Source organism: Sphaerodactylus townsendi, linkage group LG09, assembly GCF_021028975.2.
Source record: "Sphaerodactylus townsendi isolate TG3544 linkage group LG09, MPM_Stown_v2.3, whole genome shotgun sequence".
In the NCBI taxonomy this organism is placed as follows: domain Eukaryota; kingdom Metazoa; phylum Chordata; class Lepidosauria; order Squamata; family Sphaerodactylidae; genus Sphaerodactylus; species Sphaerodactylus townsendi.
The window spans coordinates 33127326-33146400 of NC_059433.1; the positions used below are offsets into that span (position 1 = coordinate 33127326).

The 19075-nt window shown below is 40.9% G+C and overlaps 1 protein-coding gene across 1 annotated transcript in view; it reads right to left on the minus strand.

The window, feature by feature from the left end:
- Positions 1 to 19075, minus strand: part of ZNF407 (zinc finger protein 407) — a 530175-nt gene that overhangs the window by 323951 nt on the left and 187149 nt on the right. The window contains exon 4 of the mRNA XM_048507663.1: positions 1781 to 1855. Coding sequence (XP_048363620.1) covers positions 1781 to 1855 — 75 coding nt within the window. The remainder of the gene's footprint in view (positions 1 to 1780; positions 1856 to 19075) is intronic.

Here is a 19075-nt window from a genome sequence, read left to right on the forward strand (position 1 = left end):
GCTTCCACTGTGAAGCTCTGGCAAACAATGTAGGCCTCTACACTGTGGAACTCCCCAAGGCAGAAAAGACACCTGGAATACCCATCTGTGGTGAGTTTACTGCCATACTTCACACAGTTTTTAAAGAGAATCTGCTGTTCTATGAGTATAAGATTGAAAGAAGAGAAGGAAAATGTAGGCTTCTCACTCAATGTAGTATCTACCCCAGCAGCAGACTTTTAAAAGGGCAACTAATTTCCTTACAAATTTTGCATTTAGTATATACGTTTAGCTTGTTCTGTTATGACTTATGGTCAAGAAAAGTAACAGCAGGACATTTAAAAACAAATCTTGACAAGACAACTAATTATAAAAAGGAGCAAAAGAAAAATCAGACCTCTTCGCCTTACAGATACAATTATTAATGCTGATCTACATGGCATGACCATTGCTCCCCCCTAGATATCAAAGGAGAATTGAGCAGGAAGACACTCTTCTTTCATGGGCATATGAACAAGAGACAAAATTCAGAATACAAGAAAGTAGGATAAAAGGAGTTGATTAGGATTACCAGTCTCCAAGTAGTGGTTGGAAACCTTCCAGAATTACCAGAGATCAGTTCCCCTGGAGAAAATGGCTGGTTGGGAAGATGAACTCTATGGCATTATACCCTGTTAAGGCCCCTCCCGTTATCAACCCCCCTCCCCAGGCTCCACCCCCCAAAAAATCTCTAGGAATTTCCCACTCAGAGCTGGCAACCCTATCAGCTGGCTGACTTCTCAGAGCTATAGAATTGCAGGCAGAAATCTGTGCTGATATACAGGTGCTGCACAGCACTGCCGAGAGGCCAAAACGAGTATAAATCTGTGTCTCTGTTAGAATGGAATTGGCCTGGGGAAATGTTTCTATATGTGAAATCTGTAGCATGAGAAGCAATCTTGGTATCAGCCAATATAAAAAGGAACTGGAAGATAATTAATGAAACACCAGACTTTTAAAAGTCTCCTGAGATCAACCTGGAAATTATAAACTAATGAGCATGATTTCAGCACTGTGAAAACAGGAGGGAATGACAGACAAGAACAGACTAATGTTAGAGAATTTGGAGGATATCAATAACTATGTTGGTAAAGTTAATCTTATTTATAAGGTGCTGTTTGGTTCGGTAACGGTTCATCTCTGTCAAATACTTTAAATTCCCCTCTTTCCCTTTCCCTTTTCCCCCCTCTTCCCTCTTTTTGCTGAATAGATCTGGGTTTTTGGGGGGGGGAAGGGGGCAGGGTTGGATACTTGGCTTGGTAGCTTCCTTCCTGTACTTTGTCATCCCCAATGGAGAGAATAGTGGCACCAAACTGTTTTGATTGTTTGATTATAATTATATTGATTTTAAATGGTTTCATTTTAATTGTATTGGGACAGAATTTTATTATATGGTATGTTGTCTGTATGTGAGCCATCCTGAGCTTGGCCTCTGGCTGGGGTTGGGCGGGATACAAGCCCAAATAAAGTACAGTGGAATAGATATGATGTATATTACTCACGAAAACATATATACACAGAATCCAGTCCAGGTATGTCTATTATCCCACTTTGCGAGGTTCATTGTCCTACCATCTTCCCCTGCTTCTTCCACTTCCTGAGCTGTAAACAGGTATGTGGATGTGGGAGAAAAAAATCCAGGCCTACTCAGACATGTACCCATGCTACTTCTGCTCTTATCTACACAAATAATGAAAATAGCTTTTAAACTTTAGCTTTACATGCACAGTGATAAAACTGAAAAACGGTTACTTTATTTTACCTTTCTTTTGGCGTTCCAACTCCGTGTTTTCCCAATAAATGAGTATTTAAGTGTTTTTTCATTACAAATGCCACCCTGAAAAAACAAAATAAATATGTTATATTTCCGTTTTCTCTTTTAAGGGGAATTTTTTTTAAATTTTTCCAGTGCATAATAGTAGCAGTAATAAGTTTATTGTCTTGACCATAGGCCTTCACAATCTCCTCATACACAGCATCATGAAATTAAAACATACACAAAAAAACACCCCATGTATACCAACATATCTAAAATAGACAAAGGCTGATTCCGCATGGGCTAAAAACAGCGGTGTGAAAACGGTGTGAAAACAGTATAAACCCTTTTACACTGTTTTAAACCCTTTTACACCATTTTCACACCGTTTTCACACTGCTGTTTTTGGCCCATGTGGAATCAGCCTAAATTAGTACAGGGGTGTTGTTTCCAAGCTGCATGGCCGTGTTCTAGTAGCATTTTCTCCTGAAGTTTTGCCTACATCTGTGGCTGGCAAGAGAAAATGATAGTAGGACTTGGCCATGCAGCCCGGAAACCACACAACACCCCAGTAATTCTGGTCATGAAAACCTTCAACAATAAATTAGTACTAATATAAATATCCCTATCAAATAATACAACACAACATCATTACACAATACTTAACCTGATTCTTCTCGCAGCATGAGCAAAAAGTGTTACTCGATTGGTAAAATATGGATCACCATCAGATAACAGACAAATCAATTTCCCAGTGTTATCAGTATTCCCCCGTAATTGGAAAAAGTCATTTAATATATTTGGTTCTTATGTCATCATAAAGAGGACGCTCCAGAACTTCAGGGCATAATATCAAATGTAGCATATTCCAGAAATGTTGTGGTAGTAGAAGCAAACGGCGTGACCCTAAGCAGAATAACACTGTTCAAAGCCGTTGACTAACAGACTTTAAAGGGTGTAACTTTCTTTATTATGGCATCTTAGTTATATGGCACGGCTTCATTTGGCAAACTGTGTATAGTTCTGGTCATTATACATCAAAAAAGGATATTGCAGAGCTGGAAAAAAATACAGAGGAGGGAAACCAAGACGATCAAGGGATTGGCATCTTTAAAATGTGGAATTCACTGCAAGATGGCCACAGGCACAGACAACTGTAAAAGGGGATTAGACAGATTCAGTGGAGGATAAGTCTATCAGTGGTTACTACTGATGGTGACTAACAGGAACATCACATTCATAGAGAATAAACTTCTAAATACCAGTGCCAGAAGGCAACACTGGAGAAAGCCTTGGCTTCTATGCCCTGTTGCTGGCTCTCCAGAGTAACGGGTCAGCCACAGTATGAGACAGTATTCTGGACTAGATGGACCACTGGATCGATCTAGCCAGGCTCTCCGTATGTTTTTATGAACAAGCCTAGGAGGACTTCCATAAAGCCGAGGGAGGGGCGGTATATAAAATTAATAATAAATAAATAATAAATCACTGCAAAACAGCAATAGCATGAATACAGTCAAATATGTATATACACTAGATATACACTGAATTTATTTAATATTTCTTAAAAATTATTTGAAAGAAATCCTGCGGGTTTTTGTTGTTGTATGGAACAAAAATTTTACTACCTGTACATTTTCATGTCATGTCACCCTGACAATATAAAATATATACTTTAAATATGATGACACTCAGCTCATTCTGCTGATGGAGGGGGGGACAGTTGCCGCCCCTGCAGCTCTACAGCATTGTTTGGAGGCGGTTGCTGGATGGTTGCAACAGAGCAGGTTAAAACTGAATCCATCGAAGACGGAGATCCTTTGGCTGGGCCGCCGGGGGGAGGCGGGGAATTTTCAGCCGCCGGAGTGGGAGGGGGCTTCATTGGCACCAGCCTCCTCCGTCCGCAGCCTGGGGGTCCACCTCTTTCAATGGAGACCCTGGTGGCCCATATAACCCGGGTTGGGTTTTTCCATCTTTGACAGGCCCAAAGTGGTTGGCCCCCTTCCTCTCCCAGGCAGACCTCCATCCACTGTGATCCATGCAACGGTCACCTCTAGGGCTAGACTATTGTAATCCTTCGCTTCTACGCTGGCCTTCTCCTCTCTTACGTCCTGATCCTGGAAGTTGGAAACTGGTGCAACATGCAGCTGCTGCGTGTGCTCAAGCAGGTGAATTAGCTCTTTAGAGAACACATTCAACCTGTAGCCATGCGCTTGCACTGGCTTCCGGTTGAGTTCCGAATCATTCATAAGGTGTGGGTACTTTCACCTTTAAGGCCTTACAGCGGTCTGGGGACCTTCGTACCTTCTCTGGGACCGCTCTTTACCCCCATATGTCCCTCTGCGGCTCTCTAGTGCTCGGCAGAGGCCAACTTGTTGGTTGGGTCCCTAGCCCCTCGATGATGTGTTGGCCTTACCTGCCGGACCAGGGCCTCTTTACAGCCTCTGGCCCCTGCCTGGTGGGAAACACTTCTACCCCACCAGCTATCCGGCCTCCAAGTGGGATCTTGAGAGTTCCTCGCCCAGGGCCTGTAAGACCGAATTGTTCCACTGGGCGTTTGGAGGGGCCTTCTGACCGCTGAAGTGCGCCCTCCTCCCTCTCGCTCTGGGCCTCTTAATATTTTGTGGGAGGCCCTCCAGCTTTTGGGTCTGCTTCCCAAAGGTGGGTGTACACGCTTTTATGAAAATTTGTCGGATGTCAGCTTGTAATTTTATTTAATTCGCTGTTTTAACTGGGATTTTAATGTTATTTCTGTTATGATTATGTTGTTCACCGCCCAGAGCCCTTCGGGGGAGGGGCGGTATATAAAATTGATTATAAATAAATAAATAAAATAAAATAAACATATCCTAACTGGAATCATATCATTACATCTAATTCTGTACAACATTCTAGAGGAGAAGAAGAAGAAGAGTTTGGATTTATATCCCCCCTTTCTCTCCTGCAGGAGACTAAAAGGGGCTTACAATCTCCTTGCCCTTCCCCCCTCACAACAAACATCCTGTGAGGTAGATGGGGCTGAGAGAGCTCCGAGAAGCTGTGACTAGCCCAAGGTCACCCAGCTGGCATGTGTGGGAGTGTACAGGCTAATCTGAATTCCCCAGATAAGCCTCCACAGCTCAGGTGGCAGAGCTGGGAATCAAACCTGGTTCCTCCAGATTAGATACACAAGCTCCTAACTTCCTACACCACTGCTGCTCCTAGACCATGGAATTAAAAAAAAAAATCCATAGGACCCAGAACAGACAAGTAAGAATTTTCTATAAACCTGATGGAAGCCCCAAGTTTGTAGAAAAATCTGAAATTAAAAAAACAAAAACAAAACTGTTGTTGGGTTAACCTCCCTCCCCAAATAGTAACACAATGTCTATAGTTTAAAGAGACTGATGCTTCCTGAGACTACACTCCAAGATCTTGATTTTTATTGGGCGATTGCTAACCTGACCATCTAAGCTAGGTTTTTGTAAACCAAGGGTACAGGAACAGTGGTTAAAAATGTCACAGATGTGTAACGACCCAAAGGACCCCCAGAATATTATTTATATATATTTCTGCTTTAAAATAATATTGGCAGAAGCCAGTTGTCATACACTTCTCTATGCAGGTAGCAGCATGTCCAAAGGTCACAGGTCTGCTTTACAAAATCTAATCAAGAGGATGAGTTGCTCCTGCATAACCTGAAGGTCTCATTTTGTTTGTGGGCATGAGCTTGATTACCTCACCTTGGAAAGATACTGTTAAAGACAAAGAATATGGAAAGCCAACTTGCTATCAGATACTGTCATTTCCCTATCTCTTCTGGGAACTCCAGGTCAGCAAATCAAATAGTGTTGTTCCTTTGCATTTCCCTTCCCTTTGTAATGAAAAAAAAACCACTTACCTTATCCTGATCTTAATGTCTCTTGTCAAATCTGAATATCCTGGGCAGTGACTCTCAAGAGTTAATCTGCATGGAAGCCTTTCAGCGTTTCCTCGTTTAGCTTAACAAAGCAATTTTGGCCCCATTGTCCCAGGTTTAGCAGTAGATGAGCTGACTAATTACCTCAGCACCCCCAAACCCAGCACAGATGTGAAACTTAGTGTGATTGGTTCCTTTCCCACCAAGGAACGACCCACCTTATAAAAGTTTAGTTCACGGGCAACAGTTTGCTCTTTGCCACATGTTCTTGTTGCTATTGAGACATGAATTCATCCTTCATTGGGTTTCTGTGCTAGCATGGAATCCCTGCCTTCTACTCCTACTCTTCTAAGAATTGTTAGGTAACGTATTACCCCACAACAACCCCCATTCCCTTCTCTATCATCCAATCTATCTTTCAAACCTGCTTATATCCTAGGAAACTTGAATGTATGTGCCCCATTATATGTCTTACTGTTATTATCAGGTGTATGCATTTCTGAACCAAATTTATATAAAACGTTTAAACTCAATTTGGACTCTTGCATTACTCTGTGGAATATTCATTGCCAGAATTCCTTCCCCGTATTATACAGTCTAAAAGATCTCCTCTTGGCCCTTCTTGCTGCCAATGTGAGTTCATTCCCCTTTGCTACTTTTAAAACCCTATGTGTGCTGTTACACTTTTAGCAGCTGGTGGAGAATCCCTTTAATAAAACCCTTACCCCTGTTAGGCTAGTAACAGATGTAAGGGAAAGGAGAAAGAAGAGGTGATGGGAGGAAGAAAAAAGTAATTGAGTCAAAGAGAAGGGAAGAGAATGCCAGAAGGAGGGGAACCTGAAGAAAGGGAAGACAGATAAAGGTAGGTTCATTGGTAGGGAGGAGGAAGAGAAGGAACCAAAACAGTGGAAGAGGCTATGGGGCTGCCAAGGAGAGGAAAAGAGAAAATAATGTGGGGAAGAGATAATTAGATCATAAAATCCTAGAATCAGAGAGTTGGGAGGAGACCACAAGGGCCACTCTTACCTGCCATGCAGGAATACACAATCAAAGCACTCCTGACAGATGGCCATCCAGCCTCTGTTTTTAAAAATGTCCAAAGAAGGAAACTCCACCACCCTCTGAGGAAGTGTATTCCACTATCAAACACCCCTCATCATCAGGAAATTCTTCCTAATGTTTAGGTGGAATCTCTTTTCCTGTACCTTGAATCCATTACTGTCCAAGTCTCTAGAGCAGCAGAAAACAAGCCTGCTCCCCAGAGGTGGGATCCAGCAGGTTCTCACAGGTTCCCGAGAGTTGGTTACTAATTATTTGTGTGTGCTGAGAGGGGGTTACTAATTGGTGATTTTGCCACGTGATTTTTGCCTTAGTTACGCCCCTCCTCTCAGCAGTAGCACGCGGAACTTGAAGCAGTCTTGCAGGAGGTGCACTGGCGTGCGTGGCAGCCTGCACCTGCGTGCATTCATTTCCCGCCCAAGGACTGGCGCAGCGGCTGCGTCCTTGCCACAGCCCCGCCCAGGAATGCCCCGCCCCCGGAATGCCCGGCCACAACCCCGTCATGCCCTGCCCAGCCCCATTGGCACTACGCCACAGTTTGAATCCCACCACCATGGGAACCTGTTACTAAAATTTTTGCTGCTCCCTCTTCAACACAACATCCCTTCAAATATTTAAACATGGCTATCATGTCACTCCTTAACCTTCTCTTCTCCAGACGAAACATACCCAACTCTCTAAGTCTCTGCTTGTAGGGCATGGATTCCAGACCTTTTACAATTTTGGTCATCCTCATCTGAACCCATTCCCTGCCCCTGGGATCATCACAAGCCCTCTCTCCTTGTCAGATCATGTGATGAAACTGTGTGCATGTCTGCTTTATCTCAGTCCAGCTACCTGTTTAACAAAAGTTAGCGTAGAGTTCTTTATTTTAATTGAACAGAGATAGGAAACCTGGATAAGGATATTGACAAAACAGATACACTTCCCACTTCTCAAAGTTCTAGCATAATGAGTACCTGTGGAGAAATGGAGCTCTGTTATATCCTATAAAAATCCCTCCTCATCAGATCTTGCTGAAAGAGCCAAAAATGCTGCTGGGATGGGACTGAACCTCTCAGCCCTCTCTTGGAACACAAACCCACAGAAATTACAATGTGCATAGTGCTGAAACATAAACAGCACTAGGATAGTTTAAAAGAACTTAACTATAACTAATAGTAAATAGCAGCAAAATTGGGCCACCCGCAGAGAAGGTAACTGTTGGAGCTATGCAGAAAAATGTGATTTTTGTACATTAACCAAAAGAGAAAGAAGAACCCCTTTAAAACATGGTCTATTGAGGAATGAATATGCTTCAGAAGTGATGCAATGTTACCTTCAGCTGTAAGTTGGAAATGGGGGGAGGGGGGCAGAGAGCATCAAGCAGCCCAGCACGCTGAGAGCTTGAAGAATCCAAGAGGAACGATTTTGGGAATTGGTTGACATCTTAATTTACGAATAGAACACTTTTTTAAAAAAAAAAAAGGTGGTGACAAAATAAATAGAAGATTATTGAATAGACTTTCACTGATAACAGCTTTACATTAATTTAATTAAAAGAACTGAATATTTTAGCAATGCAGATATTAGAAAGGTGTGTCAAACTAAAATGGCATCCTTGAAAACCAAAAAAGGAATCACTGCTCTTACTCTCAGTGTGAAAAGGGCTTGCAAACATTTTTGTTAATTATGTATTACAGCTGTCCTTCATAAAGTTAATTACTAATAGCTGAAAGGCACTGGAAATCTATTTGCATATGTACATGAAAGGCATGACATATGCAAAAATATGATTTTAATTAGCATTCCACGGTATGACGGGCTACAAATCAAGCTGGCGTACTGTAAGGTTTTTACCATTAAATGCTGAATTCATTTGGACATGTTTCAACTAATGGACAGTGCAAGGACAGAAAAATACTATAGCATTATGGCATATATTTGCCACAAAAGCCAAGAAACTGTACTTTTCTTTTACATATATGGTAATGTCTCATCTCCATGTCTGATTTACTTTGGGCACAGTCAAATTATTACAGAAAATCTCTGTTTTGTATAGCCTACGGGGTGTAAGACTAACGCTCTGTCTCTTTAAAACGATGGCGACTTCATTATTTTTATTAAAAAGAAACACATTAGAATATTATTGATTCTCCCTTTCATATTTGAGTGATACATACAGACACTGCAGCTAGAACGCAACGTAGTCTATTGCACTATCATCACTGTGACTATGCAACTGTCACTAGAAATATTGTACGTAAAGAAAATGATTGGAGTAGCATAAAATCTTGCATCCTAATAAGAGTGCAAGGCACTCCAAATTTACTGCCATTGCTTTTGGGCAGAAAGCAGAACCATCTTGATATTGCCGCAGGCACATCCAACACATTTGAAATTAACAACACTCTTACTTTTGTAAATCTGAAGCTTTCTCCCTCCCAGTTAATTATCTACAGAAGAAATAAAATGAAGATACTAATACACATGAAGCACACAATCAAAAAGGCAATAGTCTGAACTTATTTATGTATTTAACACCACTGTGTCAAAAGCAAACCTAATTAAAAATACAGTAATATGTAGAAAAGTTATTCATCTGATCCTTTATAAAGAGAAATGGAACCGAGCGCAAATGTTTCTTCTCAATAAGTGGAAGGTGGAATAGGTATACTTGTTAATGAACCATTACGGCAGGAAGGGAAGGGCAAAACCTTCAATGAAACTAGTCCTCGGCATTGTGCAGTTTTTGCTACTGGGTTCCGTGGAATTAGGATTTCCAACTTTTCTTTTAGCGCGGCACAATGGTTATATTTTTGAAACCGAGTATCCATTTTGTTTCTTATTAGAACTTTAGTAAAATGATGGTACAAACATGGAAAACTGTTCCCATATTATGTTTCAGCAACAGCTCAACCCAGTGTATTTGAAAAGCAGTCGTTTGGGGAAATTGTGGTTGCCAAAACCTCCAGGTGGTGTACGGAGTTCTCCCAGAATTACAACTGATCTTCAGACCACAGAGATCAGTTCCCCTGGAGAAAATGGCAGCTTCAGAGGGAAGATTTGATGGTACATAGGTTTTAGGTGAAGTCCCTCCCCAAAGTGCCCCCTCCATGGACTCCACCCCCAGATCTCTAAGCTGAAGTTGACAGCTGTAGTAGAAATATACTTTTGGCTGCTCATCACCAAGGAATCATTCACCGTGAACACATTAATCCCAGTCTGTTTGAGGAGAAGGTCAGCCTTTAAAAAAGTCAGAAAGCATAATGTGGGAGACTGGGAGTAAACCAAGGGAATCTCAAATTTCCCACAAACTCAAATTTCACAGAAGTGAACTCACATAACTAAAATTCCACAAGAAAAAGGTGACCCTACCAAAGAAATCAGCAGCATCACAACTGCCATAAGCAAAAATGCAAAAACCAAAGATAGTTGTCCATACATTACAATATGATCCTCAACTCTGTAATATTCATTGGGGGGGGGGGAGAGTGATAACAATTGTAAATCCATTTTAGCAACCATCATATATGCAATAACCTACTTTAACTATCTTCACATTAGAAATATGCATATTATAGAATTAAAGCAAAATGTATCCCTATTACATATTTGTTAAGACTCTATATCAGGTATATTAGGGAAAACAGCTTATTTACGTTCTGGCTTACAAAACTGCTGTTGAGCCAGAAAATCATTTAATGCTACCACCACACACAACAGGCAAGGTTACACAGTTGCTGGGACAGCAGGAACAGAGCAGGAAAACTTCTATGTCATTATTTGTCTACTTATCTTGAAAAGAAAAAGAAAATTGATCTAGAAACCTAATCTGCTCACATCATTGCTTTGAAAGGAAATGTAGACATAACTCCATCATCTCCTTTACCTCCTTCACAATGTCCTATTAATAACATACAAGCAAAAAAATCTGTAAAGATTACGTAGGATATTCCTTAGCCTCCACCTCAAATAATTGAGCTGTTTAAACCTCAGCCTGTGAAACAAAGGAAGCCACAAAGGGTGAATTTGTCTGTGAAAAATAAAAGATTGGGACTGATTCTGAGCCCAATGTTTACCAATTTCAATCCTAAGGGTATTTGAAATGTAAGCTAATAATACTTAATTAACATATGGACGTTTGCCATGAAGCTTCCATGTATAGCTAGCTGTCAACAGATGGAGTCTGAATAGGTAATATAGACTAATATAGCACAAGTCTACCTTTCCATGACAAGTATAAATGAGAGTAAAACCTGTGAAGTCAGCAGATTTGAATACTTGTCTGCCTGAAGTTTAGCATACACTTGAGGAGAAGGAAAGTGCACTTATCTTACATGTTTCCAACACATTTCCTACATCTAGGCTTCTTATGAATAGTAGTAGAGTTTAATCTTGCATCCATTTACACAAGCAGACAGATGGAAGAATACCAGTGATTTAAAATAACCACTGTTTCTGGAAGCTAAATGCTCATCACCTGACATGGCATTCTGTTTTCTCTTCCTCAAATATATGAACTGCTTATGACTGCGACATCAACCATCGCATGTTCAGTACTGAACAATATCAAAGAGACCCCCACAGCTTTCAAACGGGCAGCTACTAAATGCAATCTTCCATGGAATCACAATCAACGTGTTTCATTTATAACACAGACTACAAAAGATGCTCCATCATTTTCTTTTTGTCCTTTTTTGTTGGATGAAATTACCAAAAATCAGAAAGCAAGTGTGCTATTTCGAGCAGCGTCATAAACTGTGGTGTGGAAGTCTGCTCCCACTTCATGGGTCAAAGAAACAGTTCTATTTAGGGTGCTTCCGCATTGTCGTGCTCGACCTGAGATCGATTAGAGTCCGACCCGAGTCCTCCGCACAGACGTAGCGTCGGACTCGTGTCTGACTCGACTCACCTCCCTCTCGCCATTGAATTTCTCGACTCTACTGGGGAGTTGGAGTGCGACTGGCATGACTCGGGTTGCACCTTCGGGCCGTTTAACCGGCGGAGTGCTTGGAATCTCCATCACTCGACTCTGCCATGTAGCCAATCACAACTAAGTTATTTAGCCCTATGCGCCAGAAGGGGAGACTTCATTGGCGGCGCGAAAAGCTTTGGGCATGCGCAGAACGGGGGACACAGCAACCAATCGGAACGCAGCACAGGGAGGTGGTCCCGCCCTCTGAGCTCGGCTCCGGAGACACGAGTCGGCTGCTGTGCGGAGGAACGGGAGGACTCGAGTCAAGGTAAGACTCCGCCGACACGAGTCAAACCTGAGTCGACTCGTGTGTCCGGAAGGGCTCTTACTCACTTAATAAAGTCTGCAAGCCTCTTTACACTTTAATGAGATAAATGACAGATTCTTATGTTAGTTGGCAGAAATGGAGCAACTCTTGTGATTCTCCTGTAAGCACAGAACTTATCAGGGCAAATCATGTTTGGCAAGCCTCTATCCTTCTTCTTCCTTGTCCCTGGATATCCTCTACTATATTTGGATAGTAAACTACAGAACTTCCACCATGACTGGGGGGAGCATTTGCATGCCTCAACCCCCATGCCTCAGCCAAATGTAATGGTGTTTGTTAATCTTTAAATTCATTAATACTTCTGGTAACTGTGATGCCCCTTCTCACTCCACAATCTCTCTGGCCCCTTCTGCACATGCAGAATAATTCTCTTTCAATGCACTTTGCAGCTGGATTTCACTGTGTGAAATAGCAAAATCCACTTGCAAACAATTGTGAAAGTCGATTGAAAATGCATTACTCTGCATGTGTGGAAGGGGCCTCTCCCACAGTTTCAAGGTTACAGGTAGAGCAGGCAGTTACACTTCACTACCCGTCTTGCCTCTTTTAAAACTATACAGAGATCTAGGATCATTTCACATAGTAGGTCCTCCTTCTTACTCACAGAGGCACCAACAGACAGAATAGTCCAGTCCCCTTTAATAATTACCCTCATTCAGACACTGCACAGAGCTATTGGGGTTGGGGACTCAAACACAGCTTCAATCACAAAGTGCTACAATTTTTCATATTCTAAAATATATATAGACTGAGATCTTAGCTTGTATGTGTGTGTGTTTACTTCCATGAAGCAACCAGCGTGATTGGTTAAACAAACCAAGGAGTTCATTTCTAATTCTAGTTTGAAAACAAAGATGCACGTACCTGCAACTGTAATTCACTGATTGTCTTCTGTGCAGGCAGGCATGGGCTTGCACTTGCGCAGTCCCATGCAGGACTGCACTGAAGATACAGCGATAAGCATAAGGTTGGAGAAGATCAGATAGAGGTCACAAAGTTTCTTTTCAGTTGAACTTATGAACTGTTTTCCCTGTTACAGCATTTGGTATCCTTAATTACTAACGGACCACTTTCAGATAGCTTAAGCTGCTCTTCCCAGCTTCACTCAGCCAGACGCTTTCCCAACTGATCTAACTGCTGTTTTCCAGGGTCTCACACCAACATTCTGTCAATCCCCACTGGCTGCTCTTAGAAAGAGGTAGAACCTAACCTCTCCATTCCAGTAACAATCTCCCAAATATGTGAAAGGAGAGCAGGGCCTAACAAATCCAAGACTTTGTCATAATGCTTCAATAACCACGAAATTCTCTACATAGCTTGTTTTACCAGTAACCCACTGGAGAACTAGAAGGGTTAGTTGGACTTACACTTGATAAAAACTGGAGTCTTCTGGAAAAAGAAATTCAAAAGGCCCATTTGGGTTGGTGCAGACTGTGCAAGGGCTCTTATATATCTCAAGATTAGCTACAAAGGAGAAAGTCACTGATGCCAATATTTCTAAATCCTGGGAAAAGCCAGTCATACTAAAATTCTCCGTTCTATATTGTACTACATTCCTTGAAAATTATGAACAAATGATTTGAAGTTGTTTCATGCATGCCCTCGTAATTGGTGAATGTATCTGTATACCCAAACTAATTTAACAGGATACATTTCAAATACCATATTAATGGAAAAGGAAGACAACCTCCTTAAATGAATGTAAGACAACCTCCTTAAAAATGTTATACATGTACACACACATAGACAAATTATTACTGAACGTACTAATTTATGTGCAACATGACCTCTTCTTTTGATGGCATACCTCTTTAAAACCCAGTCTTTCCTTTAAGTAAATACAATATGGTGGTCATTGTATGATCCAGGACAAAGGCTAACAACTGACATTTCCTCAGAATTCCAAAAACTTTATAACAAGGCTGAGTTAATGACCACCATGAAAGAGTTCTTAAAGGGTTCTTCTCACAAGATGGAGGTGATGCATTTTACTGAAAAGGTTGTTTTTGCTTTACCGCTCCAAAACATATTTGAATGGTCTTGTTAGCTTGGAAAATGGACTGCAGTATTCTTCAGGGTTATTCAGTATATATATATAAAGGCCTGAATAAACTCATCTGTCGTTTGGCACTATCATCAATGTGTCCTATTTTTTTTAAACAACAATTCCAGATGCTGTGATTTCTGTCCTAGGCCAGAGTCAGCCTATAGTGGTCAAGTGGATAAAAGTTACCCTGCTGAATTTGAATCCACACAAGATGGAGAGATATTAGTTGGGCTGAGTAACTGGGTGGATTATATTTACCCATCATTGACAAGATAAAGTTATGGCTGTCAGACAGTATAAAGTGCGTAGGAATAGTTTCTGATCCAGTGTAGTTGCTGGAAGAACGTAGTAGTATGGTAGCATGACAATGGGAATGATACAGAAACAACATTTTTGAATATAGTGTCATTAGAAGATTCTTACCTCTTATGCACTGCACAGACTTACAGAATATCTGTCACAGTATACCAGGCTCCATTTCAGCAGAATGATGGACAACAGGTTTGTTGATTGGCTATTCAATGACCTGCATCCATCTTCAGAATAATTTACTGTCTATATTGGACAGATCATTATGGATGAGTTATTCACTATCAATCAATCAACTTGCTCTTCCTGCATATTCCTATATCTATCATTCAAAAAAGAGAGAACTGTCTCTCAAGTTACTTCCATTGCTCCATCTGTAACACCAACAGAAGCCATTCAAGATGTAAGAGAGTTATTAGACTTGCATGATCAAATGAAAGAAATGCTTCAGATTGTTTCTTACATCTCTTATGACACAAGACACTTCAATGTTTCAGTTTATGGATAACCATGACATAAAAGCTGGATTATCTTAATGAGGATTATTTCATTAGCTCAATTATTAATTCAAATAAAGGAAGCAAACTCTGAATGAACTCTCCTATTAGGCAGACTTGATCCGGAAGTTTGCTATGCAGCTGGGTGGTCGATATACCAGGTATAATGTAGTCTATACTAGACTTACCAATAAACCATCTTCTTCTAACAGTAAGAAGTGGAGAGAAAAAGAATCCCCTTGGTGAGAAATAGCTATATTTTTCATCTCCTCCTTGAAGAAGAATCATGACCTCTACTCCAAGGTTCCCCAAATAAAACAATTTGTTTTAATTTCATAGGAACTGTTAATGGGCACTTTGGAGACAGTCACCACCCTACTGAAGAGGCTCCATTAAACAGTGCTCACAGAAGTGTGCATGCTCTCCCCCCTCCCATATATATAAGCGCACACACACAAATACATACACAAATATATAAACTCATTCAATGACCTTTAGCCACCCTCTCCCAAACTAAGTTCACAAGGTTATTGTGAGGCTAAAACACAGAAGTAAAATCAAGTACACCATTCTAAATCTTAATGGAAGTATAGGATAAAATTTGAGATAGACAATGGATAAGGACCTGTAGTGCAAAAACACACACAAAACCCTATAATCATGTGATACCAGCTTAATGTTACCGTCAGAGAAGTTGATTACAGCATCATATTCTAGGATTAGTTATCCTGGGGGGAAAAGCACCCTTTTCATATTTTCTATAAAATGTAGTATTTTAGTGTAGCTGCCGTTATTCTACTTTCCTCCAATAGCCCTGTTCATTCAGAAAATCAGTGTCTGACCCATAAGAATCATGGTTTAAGCCCCATGGCATTTGACACAGATTTGAGAAAATAGTAAATCACCATAATAGACCGCATGTGTTATTTTAGAACACAGAAAAAGTTAAGATAGTGGTGGAGATTAATACCTGCTTGCTGGAGTTAATATACTATGAGATTATCAAATTATGTTTACAATTCTGGTAATCTTTTAATGCAGCCAAAGGTGACAACGTCTCAGGTGAATAGAGAAGAATTTTGTGGTACATCATCACCAAAAGTAGAAGCTCTAATAAGAAGAGAAGATCCACAATATTTCTTGGGGAAAAGTCCATGTGATAAATTTATTTATTTAATTCATTTTTTCCCGATTCGAATACCTTTATTGGCATATAAAGAGTTCAACATCACAACATAACAATAGCCATTAGTGACAACTTCAGATGAGTTAAAATAACACCATTTAAAAATTTGGCCACCGCTTCCAACAACTCGCAGCAGTGGCTATTTAAAATATAGATGGCCTTCTGGTTATCCGTAATACCTTCACTTCCATGCAAAAAGGGGGTTGTGAACTTCTTCCTATCTATGCCACAGGGGCATTTCCTGTCTTTATGTGGAATTCCAAGGCTTTATGTGGAATTCCAAGGTTAAGGGAAGAAGGAAGGACATTACACCTGGCTAGGGTGATTGCTCTACGCCAGTGATGGCAAACCTATGACATGGGTGCCAGAAGTGGCACTCGGAGCCCTCTGTGTGGGCACGCGCACACAGAGTTCATCATGTGGGGGGCAGAAAATCACACACACACACACACCCCACACACATCTAGGCTGGCCTGGGTCACTGAGCACGATGTGTGCGCAGTGCGGTGAGCAGGGAGGACTCGACTAGTGGGCCTGGTGCCTGTGCTCCGGGTGGCTGCTGCCCGTGGGGGGCACAGAGGAGGCAAAGATGCTAGAGAGGCACAGACCGGTGCGTGCAGGGCTTGCTGGAGGCTACAGCAGGCTGCCCCCTGCTCGAGCTGGCGGGGCGGAGGAAGAGGGAGCCAACCGTTTTTTTTTAAACTAAAACCTCAGCATTCAGGTTAAATTGCCAGGTTGGCACTTTGCAATAAATAAGTGGTGTTTGGGTTGCAATTTGGGCACTCGGTCTCAAAAAGGTTCGCCATCACTGCTCTACGCCACCAGGCCTCAACCAGGAGATGAAGGTACCAAGCCACAGTTAACCTGTCCAAAGGTATTCCCAGGGAGATTGGGGAACAGGATTTATTAGCTTCCTCTAGCATCTGTTGGAACTCTCTATCAAAAAGTCTCTTCTTGATAACCCCATATACCTCCTGCTCTGTTAACATTAGCAGATCCTCCAAGGAGCAGATCCTCCAAGGAGATACCCAACTCATTAAGTTTGGCTTTAGTTTTAACCTATCACTTGGTTGTGTGGAGGATGGTGAGTCCCTGGGATGCATAGTCCAGTTCCTTCCAATTAAAGCAAATCCTGGCCCAAAACTTGAATGTACAGTACCAGGCCAGAGTTTCCAGCAAATGCTGGCCTGTTTCCAAGCACAGGGCCGCATAGGAGATAGAATGGGGCAAGAATAGGTTTTATACAGAAAGTGCAACTGGACCCTTTCAACCTCTCTGTTCCATGCCCCTATCCAGATGGGGACCCCATAAAGGATTTGTTGACTCACTTTAGCATTAAATGCTCTCAACGCCGCAGGAATGTATCCTTGGCCTTTCCTATAGAGAAAGTGTATAATGGCTGAGGTGCTTAATTTAGTGGCAGAGATGGCCCGATTCCTATGCAGTGTCCAGGAGGCCTTATGATGATAGGTAAGCCCTAGGTATTTACATGACTGTACCTGCTCGAAACTACTGTGGGCTATCTGCCAATTAGTGGCTTTCCATTTATGGGTAAATACCATGATTTTGAATTTATCTAGGTTCAGCTGCAAATCATTTATATCCTCCTTTCTTCCCATTGAGGACCCAGAATGGCTTACATCATTCCCTTCTCCATTATATACTGCCAACAATCCTGTAATGTAGTTTAGGCTGAGAGTATGTGACTAGTCCAAGGAAACTAAGCAAATTTCCATGGCAGAGTGAGAATTTAAAACTTAGCCTCCCAGATCCTAACTTGTCACTTTAGACCCTACACCACACTGGCTCTCCAAGTAAGCTAACTAAAAATTAATGACCAGTGAAACAGTTCAGACCAAAATCAAGCACAGCACCATCAATTAAGAAAAACATATGCCTTTTAATTCTCCCTAGAATTAAAAAATGGAAAATGTGTGCATATAATTAATAAAAATAAAATTTCTGCTGTTACAAGATGCTGATCTTGGAGGGCATTTTTTATAAAATAAAACAGCACTGCAGTGATGTGGGTTTATTTTTTGCTTAATGACAAAAATTATATTTGTACTGTTCAATTCATAACCAGAAAGCAAAGAGAATTTCATTTACAGAGAATCTGTAGTAAAAGATGTATGTCTAGAGGAAAGTGACTTGTAAATAGCAGTTTGTATTTGTATTAAACACTGTGTATTTCACACTAATACAATCAAACATTCTCCTTAATCATCTTGTTTTATTTAGTAAGGAAGAAAAGTTTTGGATTTTCCAGAAATACTTCTAAAATATGACAAAATTAACACTACAATTATTGCTGTTCCAATATTTAGCAGAGTTAACAAGTGCTAAGTTATACTAGTATGCAATATAATATGTAATTATAGATGCAATTTATTTACTATGCTTTCATCATCTGCTAAACATCTGTACATCCAACAGCTGCAAAAAGTTCTTTATAATCCCAATGCCGTCTGCATCATGTGATCACCTCTCAGTCTACCACAATACATAACCTGTTTTTTTTGTAACCTAAGAAATGCAACCTTAGGCTTAGATTTTACAAAGTGCCTTGCTTCAAAAACAGATTAACATCAACTTCCAAAAGCATGACAGTACCTGAGAGCATAGTTCTTTGTTGGCAATGCCAAACAAGGATCTCTCAGTATTCAACAAATACATCATATTTACAGTCCTCCAAACAATGGGATTGCAAATGTGATAGTCTAGATAGACACATGGAAACAAACACAATCTTAAATTTTCATAATCACTCCACAGCATATTTATCCTAATAAAATTATAAATTGAAGGAAAGTGTTAGGCACTGGTCTTTCTGATCTTTTGCAGCCCCCTAAGCTATATTGCAAAAGTCAAAGGAATTAGTGAAACAACTAAGACAAGTCTGCTAAATTGACAATATACAAAATCCCCTGCCTTAACAAAAGGTAGAACTATAAGAATTATTACACCCATCAGTATAAAGAGTGTGTGTGCGTGTGTGCTTGAGACACACACTTGTGTGT